The following is a 17,604-nucleotide window of genomic DNA, read 5'->3' as shown; positions in this document are numbered from 1 at the left end:
GTAAACTACTAACTGGATGCTTAATTAATGTATTTGTGCATCATTCATTCACATTAATAACTGCATTAGTTAATGCCAATTCATGTGACCTTATTGTAAAGTGATATCTTTTTGGGAGGGACAGCTTTGGCCATTATGAGAATGTCTGTGAGCCTCTATGTGGAGACACTCGATCAGGCAAGAATTAAACCAAGCTACAAGACAGCATGGCATTCTGGTATGGCCTGCCGAGATGTCTAACATTGGGCCTGGATGTGTATTAACCTATTTTTAATATTCAGAATATGATGAGCATGAGCATTGCCAGCATGTGGTTTCCCAGGCCACCCCTTTTGACACACACACATACACCCCCACTCTCACACACTCATACATTCACACCTCAAATTCTCACAATTTCTACCCACCCGCCCCCCCCCCCCCCCCCCCCTGCACGGACACACTTCTGACACCATTGTTTTCCGCGTTATATTTCTCTGTTTCTCTATCTCTCCCCAGGCCAGCACTCTTCCTCTATGAACTCTAGAAAAACATGTCTTTGATAAGACATTTTGCATTTATTCCCCTCATCAAGGCTCCACAGATTACAGTTGTGCAGTAAAATGTGCGTACACTGTATTTGGTGTGGTAGTGTCTTATCTGTCTCCTCCAAATTCTCGTAAGCCCATGTTTTTTCTACTAGCTTCCTGTTTGAAATACTGAGGACTCATGCACTTACAGTAATGCTTATTCATACAATCCAAACACATGCCACAAACTGACATGGGCACTCCACAGGATGAGATACGTACCATATCTCTGCTGCAATTATTTTTATTTGCGCAAGCTCTCCCTTACTGAAAATCTGTGTGTGTGTGGGCATGCATGCATGTGGGTGATGTGTGTGTGTGTGTGTGTGTGTTCATTGCACCAGTACACGTTTTCTGGTAAATACATGGGGGACACTAATTTAAGAAATACGTTTTTTGAGTGTGACTCCCCCTGGTGGTGCAGAAGAGAAAGCGCTTGTGTGGCATAGTGCCTGTTACTCCAGTTTTGTCCATAAGAAGGAGCTGGTAAACAGTCTGACTCAAATATCTATGTTTCACCTCATTACAGAGCTGGCAAGGTTCAACACCTACGGTAACTGCCAAGATCTCTCTGTAATCCTCTCTCTGACAACATGGTCTGTCAAGTTTTCTTGACCCAGACAAACAGTATGTGAATATTGATCCATGCTGGTCATTTCTCTACTCCTACCCCCCCCCCCCCCCCCCCCGTCTCTCTCTCTCTCTCTCCCCTGTCTCTCTCTCTCTCTCTTTCACCTTTTCTCTATCACTTTCTGTCTCTCTCTCCCCCTCTCTTCACCGCAGCTTTGAATAAATCTTACATCTGCAAATATACAGCCCCGGTTCCCAATCCATCATACCAAACAGCCACTCCTGTTTTTCAGTTCTTCAGATTGCTCACCAGAAAAGTATAAAGACACCATTTTATGTTGCTTTAACTACACCCGTCAAGACACCCCCCAAAACGTCCGATGAAATAAAACAGGTTAACTTATTGAGGAGAGCGAGGAAACCAACAGAAAAAAAGATGATGTCGTCGTCTGAGTGGATATTATGGGACGTTTATGGATCCAGATGGACTCGTATAGTTCAGCTTGGCAATGTGGATAAAGGCCCATGGACACGGCAGTCTGTCAGCCAGTTAGTGCTCAACTCAAAGGACTCAATGTTTTCATGAACATTAGCTATTAGCTCAATGTCCATGACTCACCCTTTCCCCACCAAGAGCGCAGGTTTGTCCAAAAAAAAAAAAAACCCAATGATAAATTATTGCACGACTGCACTGCTGGATACATTTCAGTGGTTTTTGTGGTGCCGTAGATGACAAGCAGCATGTACTTGAGAAATTCAAGACATTTTAACTTATTTATTTATTTATTCAGTTTTTTTTTCAGTTTGGGTGTCGATTTGAAAAGTCAATCTGTTAACAGATTCATTAAGTGTACTTCTACAATTCAAAATGCGTAGTGTCTGTAAAGAGGAGAATAGAAGGCATTTTGTGCATACTAAGGCTGAATATTGGCTCAGGTGGCACCGTAGCATGATAGTTTCCTAAAATGGTTTCCTCCTGGAGATCGAAGACATGAAGGCTCCAGGGCTCACCTGCAAAAGTGCAACGACTCAGGTTAAATAAAAGCGAAATAAAATTGCTAGAGAAGTGAGTTTGTACCTCCGAAAGTGTGGGTTTGGTTCTCAGTTAAGTTGCTGCTGTTATACTTTTGAGCTTGCCTTAAGTTAACCTGAATTGCTTCTGTAAAATATCCAGCTCTATGTAATTTGAGTAAGTTGCTCTGATTAAGAGCATCTGCTTAAATGTAATTTAAAGGGTTCACCGCTGTATTCTGGAAGCTTCTGAGCTTTTGATCTTTTCTCTCAGTCAGTGACTTTGACAGATTTTATAATCTTTTACATATAACCAATTTATGCAGCTGTTACTGAAACATTTCTGGTTTAGTACCTTGCTCAAGGGTTTTGCAGCACTGCCCCACCCGGGAATCGAACCTTCAACCTTGGAGTTGCAAGGCCAGCATTCAGAAAAATTAATTCAATCTTTAAGGCAACACTTCTTATGTAAATTGCCCTGTAATTGTCTAATGCATAAACTTCATAGTTAAGGTGTGGCAGCCCGGTGAATTCACTCAATCTGTTAAACTGATCTAATATTCTACATCGTGAACATGTCCCAGGTATGGGCAAAAAGTTTCAAAAATCCACAAATAATCAATGGAGGCATGCAAACCGATCACGATATAAATGAAACCACAGCCCTAAGCTCAAGTTACAATTAGCTGTCTACTGATACTGTTTACCAATTTCGAATAAAGAGAAAAATCATGTTTAAAGAACAGATCAGTTCAAAAAGCTCAACTTTGAAATGGCTTGCACTCTCTGCAAGAGAGTATCACAGCAAATCTGTGGAATAAATGAAAATAAATACCACAGTTTTAAACCTATATATGTAGCTTTCCACCTAAATATAATTTTGAAATCCCACTAATGCAACTTGTGGGCACGCCGGACAGATGTGCAACACTACAGGCTTTGTGTTAGCTGCACAGTGACCCCCTTCTCGCCCGAAACTGAGGGGCGGATTTCACTGCAGCTGTTGCATGCTCGTCTGTTTCGTCTGCCCCCCGCCCCAGACGAGAGGTGGCAGATTCCTTATCCAGTTAATAATGTGTCCTGCCCCACCTCCCCCCAAGACAGAACCCCTCCCCACCCCCCCCCCCCCCCACCTCCCCAAACCGCCAGGCCACCAGCACCAGTCAGCACTAACTCTTCTGGCGAGGCACACGCCCCTACTCCAGAAGGCCCGCCCCCCCCTCCGGTATAAGTAGGAGCAGAAGCGGTCTCGGCCAGAGCTTCTGCACCTCAGACCGTCTGATCCCCTCGGAGGCCCTGACTCAGGAGCGCAGCTTTCTCCAGCACAGGTAGGCCGGGGAGGGGAGAGCGTCTCTCTCTATCCGCAGCCGTCTCCGCGCAGCGTGACGCCTCTCACCGGGGGTCAGGAGCCTGGGTGAGCGCCGCGCGTTCCAGCATTCTGCTCTTTTTACGTTCACCTCTTTAACTGAGACTCTGGTCCACTGCTCAACCCCACCCTCACACCCACCTCACCCCACCCCACCCCACCCCACCCCCCTCCCCCTCTCCCTTTCCCCATCCTCCGCCGTTATTCCAGATGGAATGTGGCAGCTGTATGAGCATATCTGGAAAAAAAAAAAAAACGCTCTTTTAAATGTGTTCCAGAGGAGCGTTGCAGGAGTGCTTGCAATTCCTCTGGAATGCTAAGTGCATTATTTCACTCTGAATAGATTACAGCACTACCCAGACACTGGGATTTCTATTGTTCGCACACGATTGAAACTGGGTCATATGCAGTGAGTGTGTCTGTCATTTAATGTTAATGATATCACTGATCATGATATTACCTTGTACAGGAGGAGTTTAGGAAGAGCCTGGTATCACTCTGAACTGTGTATCCTGTCTCCTACTCCAGTCTGTTTACCTATGCAATGTATTCAGTTACTAGTTCTAAATGTAATGTCTTTTAAAATGTTTTGTTCTGAAAAAGCAACGCGAGCATGTTCACTTCTGGATTGATTGATCTTCATTCTTTATTTATTAATTTATTGCATTTGCTAAGTGTTTCTGTGTGCATTCTGAGTGTTAAGTCTGGATTCAGTCAGTTGGCTCACAATTTTCTGCAAGCGCTACATATTTTCTAAATGAACACAATTTAGTGCAGCATTCACCAAAATTAAGTCGCCAAATTGAGAAGAATAAAAGTAATGCATGGATGCATTTGTAAGTCCCAGTAAATGAAAAGTGTTGATTGAATCTTGTCCTTGTCCTCAGTAAATGACTGTAGCGCCCCGACTGCAGTCGTTACATCCTCTCAAGGGTGACTCCTTGGGATCAGGGACGAGGTGCATGTGTGATAGTCGTTATGTGTGATACATGTGGTAAATCAGCTCATTCCAAAAACAGCAAGAGAATGTGTGGCCACCTGCTAGTGTTAGAAATATGTTGGTAAAGCATTATTTTAAGGGTTTATACAGTTAATGATTCAAATAATTTGTTCCAGGCTTCATGTGCGCTTGAATAAGCTACAGAACTTAAATATATAGATTTTTTCCATATATTATGGCTGATGAAGTGTTTGCTGATTGGTTGTTTAATGTCCATGAAACATACATTGAAAACAATTTTCTTGCAGAATATCATAGCTAAATGCCTTTTATTGTTTAACAGTTTAACATATCTGAACAGACTCTCATACTTTACATTTCTCATAGGGGGTATTTGCTTAGCTGGATATTCAATGGAAGAAATATGTAGTACTTTTCTCAAGGGTACAATTCCTCTACCCTTCCTATGACGCAACCCAACTTCTTTTACTCTGTTGATCATTTGTCAGCCTCTAAGTGTTCATAAAGTTGCGGTTTAAATAAAGCACACATAAAACAAAAGTGCAGAGTTAAATTCAGCAAAGCAAAAAATCTGATCCTGCATGCTAACCTAGGAAGGTGTTTTAATGTGGTGAGTCCCACCCTCTGCCCACTGCATCTTGGGTCCCCACCCCTTTAAAACAGCCAGTAACAGGCAATGCAGTTTCCCCCTTGTGCAATCAGTGCCAAAAATACCCAGAAAATGTCTGCATGGTGGGCGGGTTTAGTGGGAAACAGAGCCTTCGCTGTGCAGACTATGATGGCCGCCACACATCCAACTTTCCATTTTCAGTCAATATTCGCATGCTGTAATTGGAAACATCAATTATGTAACTATTATGTTAATGGTTTGGGCAGCCCATGTCATGAGCTCAGCCATACCACACCTACCTTCGGTTTATGAAACAAATTATTGTATATCAAAAATGTCTCCACCTTGGTGTTATATAATGTTGATCTTGAGTTTATGTAGTGTATGCTTGGACAGAAGCCACCAAACAGCCTTTGAAAGGCTAACCCTCATAACTTAAATAAGAACATTTTTAGCACCTTTTTTTCTGGCCAGATTATATTATATAATGTAATCTGTGATAATATAATTATACACAATTCATTTACTGATCATACAGAAACAACCACAAAACCAACCTATCCCACTGACCATAGGTTCTGTTCAGATGCAACCACTACTTGGCTGGATGCCCGTAGTGCCTTGTTGCCAACTCGTGGGGCATGAAGGAACTGTCAATGACTGTCAAAGGATACCTGTAAATGTAAAAGGGATGCATGTAAAAAGGGAGCTAAGTCACAGTCACCAACAGCACCAACACAAATTTAGCTGGAACTAATTTATGATTGAGTTCCAGCCTCCGACATCTGCAGATAATTTCCTTCATCATGCCTTTTTTTTTGTTTCTGTGTTCATCAAATTAATTTGTTTACGTGCGTTACTGGGAAGGTTGCCCACAGCTGTGCCTCTTGTAGAGCTGTCAAGTTAAAAATGTCTTTCTGGTGAGGCATGCATGTCTTTCTGCTGTTTTGTTCGTTTTGTTCTTTTTGAAGTTGTATTTTTTATTTTTTAAACTTAGTTTTTTTTTTCCTTTTTGCTTTGGATTAAATACATGTTAAAAAATGAGTACCTCATTTAATCATGTAGAGGAGTTGAAAGATCTTTTTTTTTTGTTGCAATTCCTGCTTTTCATTAATAGTGAAAATTAAGGATGAAAATTCATTGAATCCCAGTGTCTTTCAGCATGCAATATAAGCAGCATCTCCTCCTTTTACCAGGTTTCAAAGGTGAGAGAGGACGTACGAGCCAGCCAGAACCATGTCACAGTCAGAGCCTGAAACTCCCAAAAAGAAGGTGTCCTTTCGCGGTCGCAGCAATGTCCCGGTGGCTGCCTCCAACGCTGAGGGGGAGGACTCCCCCGAGTTTGAGCCTTTTGGGCTAATGCCCCGTGGCCCGCCCCCACTGGCAGGTGAGCAACGCCCGTCTGTTTATATGCAGCGTAAGTGCGTATGTGTGTATCTTTGTGTTTGTATGTACGTGCAAATTTCTGAAAGGGTTTACAGTATGTGTGTGTTTGTGTGTGTGTGTGTGTGTTTGGAGGGTGGGGGGTGGGGGTGGTTGGGGTGTTGTGCTGTATAAAAGTATGTGTGTGTGTGGGGCGTGGGGGGGGTGTGTGCTGTATTAAAGTATGTGTGGGTGTGTGTGTGCGTGTCTGTTTTAGGAAGTGATCTAAAAATATTCAGCAATGTCACATTTTTGGAAAGAAGCCTGGACCATACACCTTGTGTGCCGCTGATAAGGGGTAACTGTGGATTCACACAGTCACTGTGGTGAACCATGCTTTCCTCAGATTAGTGAACATACCGCTCCAGCGACAATGTGCGTGTGTGTGTGCGCATATTTTTTATTCCTTTCCCGTAAATGAATCCAATACGAGACTACTGACATTCTGAAATAACCACTAACAGCTTCATTTTTTTATCAAAACACAACAGCTTTTCTTTCTCTATTCTTTAGCTATTCTGTTGTAGAAATGAGCTCAGATATGTTATCAGTGTTTATTATTTCGCATTACTCATTTGTACAGTGTGATATTTAGGTTAGAGTCAAGTTACAGTATATATTTGTGTGTGTGTGTGTGTGTGTGTATATATATATATTTAATTTAACCTTTATTTGTGCAGAGAGGTTCCTCTGCGACCAAGGTCTCTTTTTCAGAGGAGCTCCACCACAAACAGGCAAACATGATAAATATATCAACTCTTATGTAGAAAACCAGGGCGAAGCACTGAAGCTGAGCTTGTTTCCAGACATGTTCTATCACCACCGACCACGAATATGTTTACTGGCATATTGCAAGACAGGCATACTGTAAAAGCCCCATTTGACCCCAAATAATGTTGAATTCTCAACGAGGTGGTGTGACATCCCTCTGGTTTGGCGTTTGTCAGAATTCCTGGACATCTGGGACGTGAACATGCTCGCCCAACCGAATGAAATCAACAAGAGGGAGCACCGCACCTCCCTGTACTCCAGCCCCCTGCTCATCGTGCGCCGGGCCCAGGAGTTCCAGATCAGGGTCACCTTTAACCGAGCCTACGACCCCTCCAAGGACCAGTTCCTGCTGGAGTTTGTCATCGGTGAGTCCGTCCCTTAATTATGACATCATCCACTAAGCTGTGTCAGGTGGTCAAATTTGCATGATTTGAAAAACAGCTAGACTGGCTGCGGCATATCTGTTTGTGTGTGTATGACTGTTCAATTAATTTTTGAATGCAGCCCACCAGTACTACCTGTGCAGAGTAGCAACAACATTAGCACACACTGTCATACTAAGCGCATGCATTGCCAAAGAATTTCGTTTTAAGCATCCACACAGGAATTGCATGCAAGTTGCTCCAGATGAGCACAAATCGGAACTGAAGTCCATGGGTGTTTTCTTATGCTCACACAGTTCAAAAACATTAAAATTCAGTCATACATTATTGAAAACTTTTCGGTGCAGTCTGAACATAGCCTTAGAAACAACAGTGAAAGGATAACTGTATAATCTATGTAAAACTCACATCATGCATTAGCCTATGTTAAAAGGACTGATTGTATCAGCTGTAATCATCATTAAAATCTTGACCAATCACACTGCAGCATATTTTTCAATCACACTGCTGCATATGTGCTCCCCCCCCAGGCTCCAGCCCACAGACGAGCAAGGGCACCTACATCCCCGTCTTCCCAGATCCTGATAGGATGGGGCTCTGGAGGGGGCGTGTCCTGGATAGCATTGACAACATGGTCACGGTGGGAATCACTGCAGCGCCAGACAGCATTGTGGGAAAGTTCCGCACCTACGTGGCGGTCCTGACCCCTTACGGAATCCGCCGGACCCGGAGAGAAGTCAAGCACGACGTCTATGTCCTGTTCAACCCCTGGGCGTCAGGTCTTTATAACGTGCCCGAATAACCTAGAACGTCATTCACAAATAATTTGATTTTTGACTTTACTCACAAGTCCCTGCTTTAGCTCCATCATGTGCCTCCCTTTTCTGCATCCTTAATGCTGGCTGAGCCTTCATGGCCACACCCCCATTGGCCACTGCAATTTCTGTCAAAAATGACTACTGTTGTAAAAAGCTGCCGCCTGTGGTATGGGGTACTGTGTTGTATAATGTAGTGCAGTGGTTAAGAGATTTGACCTGTAATTCAAGAGGTTGCAGGTTCAAATTCCTGCTAGGGCACTGCCACTGTATCCTTGCTCAAGCATGTGAGTTCACAGCTCCAAACAACATATACTGCAGGTTGCATGCTGCCACACCCATTGCCTTGCCTGGCTGTTCTCCTCAGATGATGCTGTGTTCCTGAAGGATGAGACAGAGAGAAAAGAGTACATCCTAGAAGAGTCAGGGGTCGTTTACCATGGGGAGGCCGGTGATGTTTCTGCAAGGCCATGGAATTTTGGACAGGTGATTGACACTGCCCTGAAAACTCCCGACAGCTATGATTCAACATGGCATCCTCAGGGACTGCATACATAACAATGAAAAACAAGTTTCTGTGTACAAATACAAATATAAAATCAACAATCAATTGATTGGCTTGTGATGACCAGATACTCACATTTTGCTTATTGCCTGTGATTTGTTTGTAGAGTACAGGAACTGTTGGACCTGTAACTTGTTTACTTTCGACTGCCCCCTTGATTTTCTCTTAGCAACAAAGAGGCAAATTTTACTTTTACAGCACTGTCATAAAATCTAAGCCACATATAAATGTTTTGACTGAGATTAATGGAGCATACAGATAAAACCATAAAACAATGAGTAAATGTAATGCATAAGAAGCACACTGCAATCAGTTTACTTCATCTTCTGAGTCAAAGAAGAGGTTTTTTTTCTGGAGAGCTGACACATCCTCTCATGAACTTTTGCTTTCATGTAAAAAGTATACACTACAGAAGATTTTGTCTGCTGGTTGAAAAATGACTCAATATATTTGCGGTTATTAAATTGATGTAATTATTCATAAATATTAACTGCCCCTATTTTCACATGCCCTTGATTTGGTCAGACACCAAACTGTATTCCAGGTCATTATGTTGTTGGTCCACAGGGCTTTAAAAGTATTAAGAGCTTCACTAGTTCAGTTTCCAAACATCTAAATGAGCAGTATCTGCCTTACTAGCTCAGGCATATTATATTCTTCTCTCAATTTAGAATTAATAAAGAAAAAAAAATACATTTCAAATGAATAAAGAATCCAAAAAATTGTGCCATTATATCTTTATACACTGACTTTTGTTCTGGTAGATGGAAGAAAATATTTATTAGTTCCAATTAGCGTTTTTATTTGGCGCTATGCCAACAGTGGGTTAAGAAAGCCACATTTGTGACGTGTTTGTGTCATGCAATAAACTGCACTGAATGGAACTGTGAATTCCATAAATCATGGATACGTGCGCATCGAAATGAAAGCTCAACTCAACTTGTACTACGTGTGTACTGCCCAACTGTGCATGGTCAATTAAAGTCAATGTATCTGATATCGGTCTTGGAGAGTCAGAGATTCCAGAAAAATCTTCCCTTCCCTTCTTTCTGATGCAGTTTGAGTATGGAGTTCTCGATGCCTGTCTGTATGTGATGGACCAAGCTCAGATGCCTATCACCAACAGGGGAGATCCAATCAAAGTAGCCCGCAAGGCTTCTGCTGCGGTAAGTATCTCTAAACCAATCACAGCTAATACTGTAGACATGTGATGAGCGCGTCCTCCAGACTAATCATAGCCAAACCCCTTAAACGTATTACACTTTTGCCGACTAATCACCTCCTACATTCACCAAGACTCTTCCTCGTCTAGACGAATTACGGTAACCTGTCTGTGCCTGTCTCTTTCTCTCGTGTTTGCTGCTTCCTGTGGAGCCAGATAAACTCCCGCGACGACGACGGAGTGCTGGTAGGGAACTGGAGCGGGGACTACACCTACGGCGTCGCGCCCACGTCCTGGACGAGCAGCGTGGAAATCTTGCTCACCTACGCCACCAGCAAGCGGCCCGTCTGCTATGCGCAGTGCTGGGTCTACGCAGCGGTGTTCAACACATGTGAGCGCGAGCACACACACCTTTCAAACGCCTCACTATTTGGCAAAAAAACAAGTGACCGGCTTTGCCCAGAAGGCTAGCCATTCTCACTCCTTCCTCATATATCCATGTTCAATTCAATTCAATTCAATTCATTTGTTTGTATAGCACTTTTTACAGAGAGAGCAAACACCAGGTCTCACTCCTTTCTGTCCCTCATATATCCATGTTCAATTCAATTCAATTCAATTCAATTCAATTCAATTAATTTGTTTGTATAGCACTTTTTACAGAGAGAGCAAACACCAGGTCTGAATTCCCACATAGCAAGCACATGAGGTAAAACAAAACTCCTAGTGCGGGAAATTTTTGTTCAATAGAAAAATGTTAACTTTTTCCAGATTACCAAAAGCCAGTGCAAAAAAACTGATATGCTTTATCTGTCCATCCTCCATCAAAGAAGAAAGCTCCAGATTCAGAAATGAAAACATTCTATTATTCAAACAAAGAGGAAAAAATCTAATTTACACCCTGGCCAACGCAAAGCGATAAAGAAATCTCTCTCACAAAGGGTCCTATGAAGCTAGGAGCTCAAGGCCTGTTTAACTCTTTGAGTTATGTTATGTTTTAGTATCCTGGTTGACTGGCGTCCTGTCCTCTGTCGTAGTCCTGCGATGTTTAGGGATCCCAGCCAGGGTGGTCACCAACTTCTACTCCGCCCATGACAACGATGGCAACTTAAAAACTGACATCATCGTGGACGAGGACGGGAGAGTGGACAGAGCTCGCACCAAGGATTCCATTTGGTAAGGCCTTCCATCGCTGATGTCATGCAAGATTGTGATCAATCAAAATTACTTATGACTATGGGTTCTAGCCAAAGTAGATGAATAAATTAAACTGGTGCACTACACAAATTACTCGCATGAAAAATTACATGGGAAAGATAGAAATAACACAGTTGGTCAAGTTATAGCCCAAGAATAAATTAGTGTGATGTTTGGTACCTGAAACACCATTTGTGTCACTAAATTGTTTACCTAGTGCATGTTAAAAAAATTTAAAAAATCACATCAAATTAAAAAAAACCTATATTTCACAAATGGCTTACATAACTATGAGACCTTCTGTCCAGACCAGTATCAAATTTACGGCTTGCTGAAATAGTACTCTTTGTGTTGAGCTGGGACAAAGAATGCCCTGTGGTAGTCCAGGGTCAAGGACAAGAATTACGGGTTTCAGAGGAAATGCATATTTCCATCTGTTCCGGATTAGCATCTGGATAAGCGGGGGATGACTCTTGCTATCCAAAGAGAATGACTTCAGTCATCTGGTCCAATACCTCAAGAGAACGGCTGCCAGAGAATCCTCTGAGAGGGAGATAGCTCTCATAAATTAGGGTCTCTGCTCTAGGGTAATCATGTTACGTAAATGTGCAGTCATGTTTAGGGGTACAGTTCCGAGCCTCTGCTCAAAAGTGCCTCTGCGCCACCCCATAAAAAGGATGTAGCGGTCCCCGCAGCCTGGTTGCTTGCCTTCCACATTTCTAGGGTCACACATCATCCCATTGACACAAAGAGGATGAGAGCAGGGCCAACGTTCATAAAACATTTCACATTGGGAGTACTGACCTGGGATCAGTTTTGCCTATTGGCTCGCATTGGAAACAGTTAGGATATGGAAGAGGAACCTGATCGTAGGTCAGTGCTGTTGTCCTGGTTGCTTTCTACAGTTTCAAAGATTTTCTGACTGATCTGCAGCCTGAAATCATATATCAAAACTGTACTGAGTTGACCTGTAAAGGTCAGCTTTGACACAAAACCACCACTTTTGAAGTGTAATAGTCAGCTGTATTTTTAACTTGTTCTCCTGTCCTTCCTGTCAATAGGCTAATGTGTAACCATAAAAACATGAAAGGACAAGGAATGTGCATGTGCAATGTGAGACTCCAGTTGTGCTATGGAAGGCAAAGCTATTTGATTGGTTTTCAGTGATGTCACAGTCAGTCATTGACAATGTGCAGTGACTCCACTGATGTGGTTCATGTGCAGCCTCAGTTTTCTGTTGCTAGTTTCACTATGATGTCAGCATACATTGAGGCATGGGTGTGGTTTTCACTGCAGGAACTATCACTGCTGGAACGAATGCTACATGACCAGGCCTGACCTTCCTCCAGGCTTTGGAGGGTGGCAGGCTGTAGACGCAACCCCCCAGGAAACTAGCGATGGTGAGAGTCACCTGCCCAACTCACTTCCTCTTCTTCTTCTTTTTTTATTATTATTATTATTATTATTATTATTATTATTATTATTATTATTATTATTATTATTATTATTGTTATTGTTGTCATAAAGATTATAAATATCTCTCGCTATGTCTGTTTATAATTTTTTTAAATTGTTTTCCCCCAGGACTGTACCGATGTGGTCCTGCCTCTGTCCGAGCCATCAAACATGGGCAGATTTGCTTCCCCTTCGATGCGCCGTTTATATTCGCTGAGGTAGAGAGCTTCAGCCTTGTCTCAGCTCAGTAGTTGTGCTCGTCTTTTCACTACTACGAGTCCAGAACGTTAGAAATCTACATGAAGCAACCCTTATAAATACATACATATACATGATATATTTAGGCATATCGTGATATATTTAACGATTGTCTTCTTCTTTAATTACATTTTTATATGATTATATTTATGCTTGTGGTATGTGTCTGTCCACCCCAGGTGAACAGCGATGTCATTTTTTACAAACGGGACAAGAGTGGGAACATGCAGGCTGTTAAAGTGAACACCTCCCATGTGGGTCGCATGGTACTGACCAAAACGATTGGTGGAGAGCATCCCTTTGACATCACAAGCCAGTACAAGTTCCCTGAAGGTGAGGTTGGGGGGGCATATAACCCACACTTAAATGTAACCCAGTATATATAACTTTAGTTCAATAAATAATTAAATATCACAAAAGATAAATATTTTACAGGAAGTTAAATATTGAGGACACACTCTTGACTTGAAATTCAGTGCAAGCACAATTGGTCTTCACAGCACAGCTTGTAGCAGGAACTGATGGGTAAATGATGCTAAACCAGTGTCTGAAGCATATTTTATATAATCATGCTCAATAAAATAAGGCATTCAGAAAAAACAGATTCTTACAGTACATTGTAAAGCCTTTAAACTGTAAATCTGTTAAGGGTAAAGCTGTCAAGATTCGTAACTTCATAGATAACTGCCCATAAAAAATCTCATAATGAAAGATGTAATATGACACTCAGGTAAATCTGATTGATTTAACTCGGCAAATCAGATTTGCCAAACTCTTCAGGTAAATCTGATTGGACAGGACCCAACACTGGTAAATCCGATTGCTCAGAATTGCATGTAGGTGAAGTTTGCTGGCAGCCACATTGTAAATCAAATTGGTCGATACTCTTACAGGGTAAATCTGATTGGTTGAGGCCCAGAAAGGAGTGAACATGACTGGTTTGGCCCCAATACCGCTAAATCTGATTGAGTCTGAAATTGCGCAGGCACCGAGGAGGAGCGCACCGTCTCGAAGAAGGCGGAGGAGTACGGATTGGGACGGCAGAAGGTGGACTACCCCGAGACGGACGTGCAAGTGGACATTCTGGTGCAGGAAGTGAGCGTGGGAGACGACTTCCAGCTGACCCTGGAGTTCAAGAACCACAGCAGGGACCACCGCAGTATCAACGCCTTCATCAACGGCTACGTGGTCTACTACACCGGTGTCACCAGCGATGAGATCAAGTACAAGACCCTGAAGGTCACCTTGGACCCTTTGCAGAGTGAGTTGGGACCTAATTCATAAAATTATTATTATCCATCCATACATCCATACATCCATCCATACATCCATTATCTATACCCACTTATCCTGAAAAGGGTCGCTGGGGGGCGTGCTGGAGCCTATCCCAGCCTGCATTGAGCGAGAGACAGGAATATATCCTTGACAGGCCGTCAATATCACAGGGCAATTATTATTATAATTATTATTATTATTATTATTATTATTATTATTATTATTATTATTATTATTATACTGTGTTCCAGCTGAGCGGGTCACAGTGGATGTGCGCTCCAAAGACTACATGAGCAAGCTGGTGGAGCAGTGCAACCTCCACTTCATCGTCACTGGCCGCGTAGAGGAGGGAGACCAGATCGTCTCCGCCATGCGAGTCATCACCCTGCACGTGCCCAAGCTCTTCATAAAGGTCCGAAAGCCGCTCGCGGAAAGCAAATTCAAAAAGCGCAACAGCAAAGGGCCAGATCTGCACTTTGTGGATAAGCTTATGAAAAAGATCACGGAAGAAACTAATCACGTGTTTTCAAATTCCATTCATTTACCAATAGATAAATGAAATGACTTGGTACATGCATCCAGTATGAACTATAGACCATTTTTATGTATTTATTTCCATGTTAAAAAGTAGTGAAGAGTTTGTGCATTGCGGCTTGCTTTTAGGGTCTTCTTTTTTTTTGTTTTGTTTTTTTGCATGTGTCGGCAAGCGTCAGCAACAAGCGCTTTTTCAAGTCAGCTGACCCGAGTTCCTCTATCCTTCCGCAGGTGATGGGCGAGCCGCGAGTTAGCGAGGAGACGCTGGTTTCTGTGGAGTTTACCAACCCGTTTCAGTTCAGCCTGGATAACGTGTACCTCCGCATGGACGGGCCGGGGCTCATGTCTCCCAAAATCAAACACTTCAGGTAAACAGAGGGCATCAGTTAATGAACTCAGGCTCAAGCAGGTAACAGATCTCTTTCAACATGCAGGCGTAATCACAAAGGAGTTTTGTTACGCCTCCATTTTAGGTTACTAGTGGGACAGCAATCAAAATGGCGGAGACTTAGCTTTTTTTTAAAGAAATGTTACAAAAGGCAGAAATATAAATGGGGGAAAAAAGACTTGTAAGCAGTTTTAGATTAAACAAAGATACAGTCTATTTTCATTATGCAGTGCAAGGCATGAGATCCTCAGGAAACATTTGAGCCAAGCAGCACAAAACAAATAAATAATCAGTGGACTTAGCTACTTTCGCAGTTAGCGTGGCTAACCCTAACCCTAACCCTAGCTTAATACTGGGAGCTGCAGTTCTTTGGCACCCTTGGCCCTCTATTATGCCAGCCAAGAGAAGACATAGCCATTGGGCCAGTCAGATATACACAAAGCTAGAAAGCACAAGCCCTGCCTCTTGTCTTCAAATCAGTTGTCTTTGTCTTGGTATATAAGCACCAGGAGTATTTCAGTTGAAGTGACATTTATGCAAAAAAAGTTCTCAGTTTTTCGGAGGTTACGCAAGCGAAAATGCGACGTGTGTTTTTTGTGAGTGGCAGTGTGACCCTATGGTAAGAAAGAAACTTGAAACTGTAAAGTTTCAGCTAACAGTTGATTGGTAAGCACATGTGAAGATCAATAATAATTTGCATTCTGACGTGAAGGCTTCTGAATATGCACATTTAATAATCTAAAATATATATTTTGTAAATATTTCTATTTCTGAATACATGCGCCACTTTACACAGGTTTGGACACCTCACTCTCATCTTTCATGCAGCTAAAGGAGCTGATATGCATTTTGTTCATTTGCATCATAATAAAAAACAATGCCTTCGCTTTAATTGAATCGAGCAGTGCTGCCCCCTATCTGCAGTCTGTGGTAGTGAGTCCTCTTTCATTCCTAGCTATGACTGCTGACCCCTCCTTTGCAGCTTGCAGCACTGACTCTGTGTGCCCCGCCCTCAGTCATTAGCGCTGCCCTCTGCCTGTGGTGCGTAGTAATGACACCTCCGTGTTTTCGCCACCAGCCTGATCTCCCCGAACTCCTCCGTGACATGGCCAGACTCCTTCACTCCGCGGCGGCCCGGGCCCACCAAGCTGATGGTTACCCTGGACTGCGTCGCCCTGAGGCAGGTGTACAGCCAGGTGCTGCTCAACGTCAAGCCTTAAAGCGGCGGCGCTCTGCCTGCCCACGCCTCTTATCTCTGAAGAGGGTGAGAGGTTAGGGTCACGCTCACTATGAGCAGGCCAGCATTTTATATTACCTCTCTTCCTCCCCATCCTGTCTTTCGTCTTCTGTCCTTTTATTGCTAGAGTAGTCACAGTACATGGGCTCTTTCCACTGTTGAAGATACTGGAGAGCAGTTATGCACCCTTAGATGACCAAAAGAACGAGTGGGAGCTCTCCAACAGAACAAAGAAGGTTTTTCAAAGTGGGTTTTGGTGGCTACCACAACAGACAAATGGGGTGTACGTTTTGCTCTGATGTCATCGAGCATGTCCATAGCAGTGAAACCAGCGGCTGTGGAGCTCCATTCTCTACAACAATACCTACACTGGTATCGCTCAGTATATTTAACTTGTATTTAAGGTTATGCCTTCCAGAGCTCAATGTTACTTTATTCCAGCTGACAGCACTGCATATATTTAGATCACAATATAAGGTCATCATAATGCAGTTTAAGCATTCCATTCACATGCCGTTTTAAGTAAGCAGAAGCAGCTAATGTTGATTAGAGAGCATAACTGTTGGAGATGTGAAATGGCTGTATTAACATACTAACCATATTAGCCCAGCTTTCATATTTAAAGGCAAGCAAGTCCATTGGTGTGGGTTCATTTCAACTCTTGAGGAGAGACACTGCTCGACCAGCTCATCTCCTGTAGTCAAGTGTAAAGTCTCTCAAGCATGCTATAGCTAGGGACCAAATCGAGGGACCCATTCGAGTGAAAATACTGGGGGTGGCTTGTCTCCCTGTCTCCACTCCAAACCTACACATATGAAATCCATGTGTGAGTGAAAGCTTATGATATAACCATGTTCCACCCAAAACCAACCAATTATCTTTTGAGACGTGAATAAAATTTTGCCCAAGCCATTCAACTGGAGTTGACTGTACTGTGTATTCACTTAATATTCATCAATGCATTTATTTTCATTTTACATTTCCCTTTCTCTCTCCATTAAATATGCTGTTGAAACCACACTGATGTTGCTTCATTTATTTCAGACTGATGTTAA

The 17,604-nt window shown here is 42.8% G+C and overlaps 1 protein-coding gene across 1 annotated transcript; it reads left to right on the top strand.

Annotated features, from left to right (window-relative positions):
• The first annotated feature begins 3,373 nt into the window (after positions 1–3,373).
• Positions 3,374–17,567, top strand: f13a1b (coagulation factor XIII, A1 polypeptide b). Its single transcript, XM_035425571.1, has 15 exons — positions 3,374–3,478; positions 6,284–6,474; positions 7,457–7,645; positions 8,194–8,442; positions 8,846–8,964; positions 10,102–10,209; positions 10,422–10,596; positions 11,243–11,381; positions 12,699–12,802; positions 12,987–13,075; positions 13,295–13,448; positions 14,101–14,376; positions 14,642–14,802; positions 15,156–15,292; positions 16,391–17,567. The coding sequence occupies exons 2-15, from the start codon at positions 6,324–6,326 to the stop codon at positions 16,530–16,532; spliced, it is 2,193 nt and encodes a 730-aa protein (XP_035281462.1). The 5' UTR covers positions 3,374–3,478; positions 6,284–6,323; the 3' UTR covers positions 16,533–17,567.
• The last annotated feature ends 37 nt before the right edge of the window (positions 17,568–17,604 follow it).

Source organism: Anguilla anguilla, chromosome 7 (genome assembly GCF_013347855.1).
Source record: "Anguilla anguilla isolate fAngAng1 chromosome 7, fAngAng1.pri, whole genome shotgun sequence".
Lineage (NCBI taxonomy): Eukaryota > Metazoa > Chordata > Actinopteri > Anguilliformes > Anguillidae > Anguilla > Anguilla anguilla.
The sequence above is the reverse complement of the archived record's forward strand: the minus strand, read 5'-3'. Positions and strand labels throughout refer to the sequence as shown.

Bases quoted from the DNA above. Each gene is read 5' to 3' on its own strand.
- f13a1b (XM_035425571.1), top strand. From the start codon at position 6,324: ATGTCACAGTCAGAGCCTGAAACTCCCAAAAAGAAGGTGTCCTTTCGC. The intron at 7,646-8,193 runs GTGAGTCCGTCC...CTCCCCCCCCAG, and splicing joins CCTGCTGGAGTTTGTCATCG to GCTCCAGCCCACAGACGAGC. The intron at 15,293-16,390 runs GTAAACAGAGGG...TTTCGCCACCAG, and splicing joins CCCAAAATCAAACACTTCAG to CCTGATCTCCCCGAACTCCT.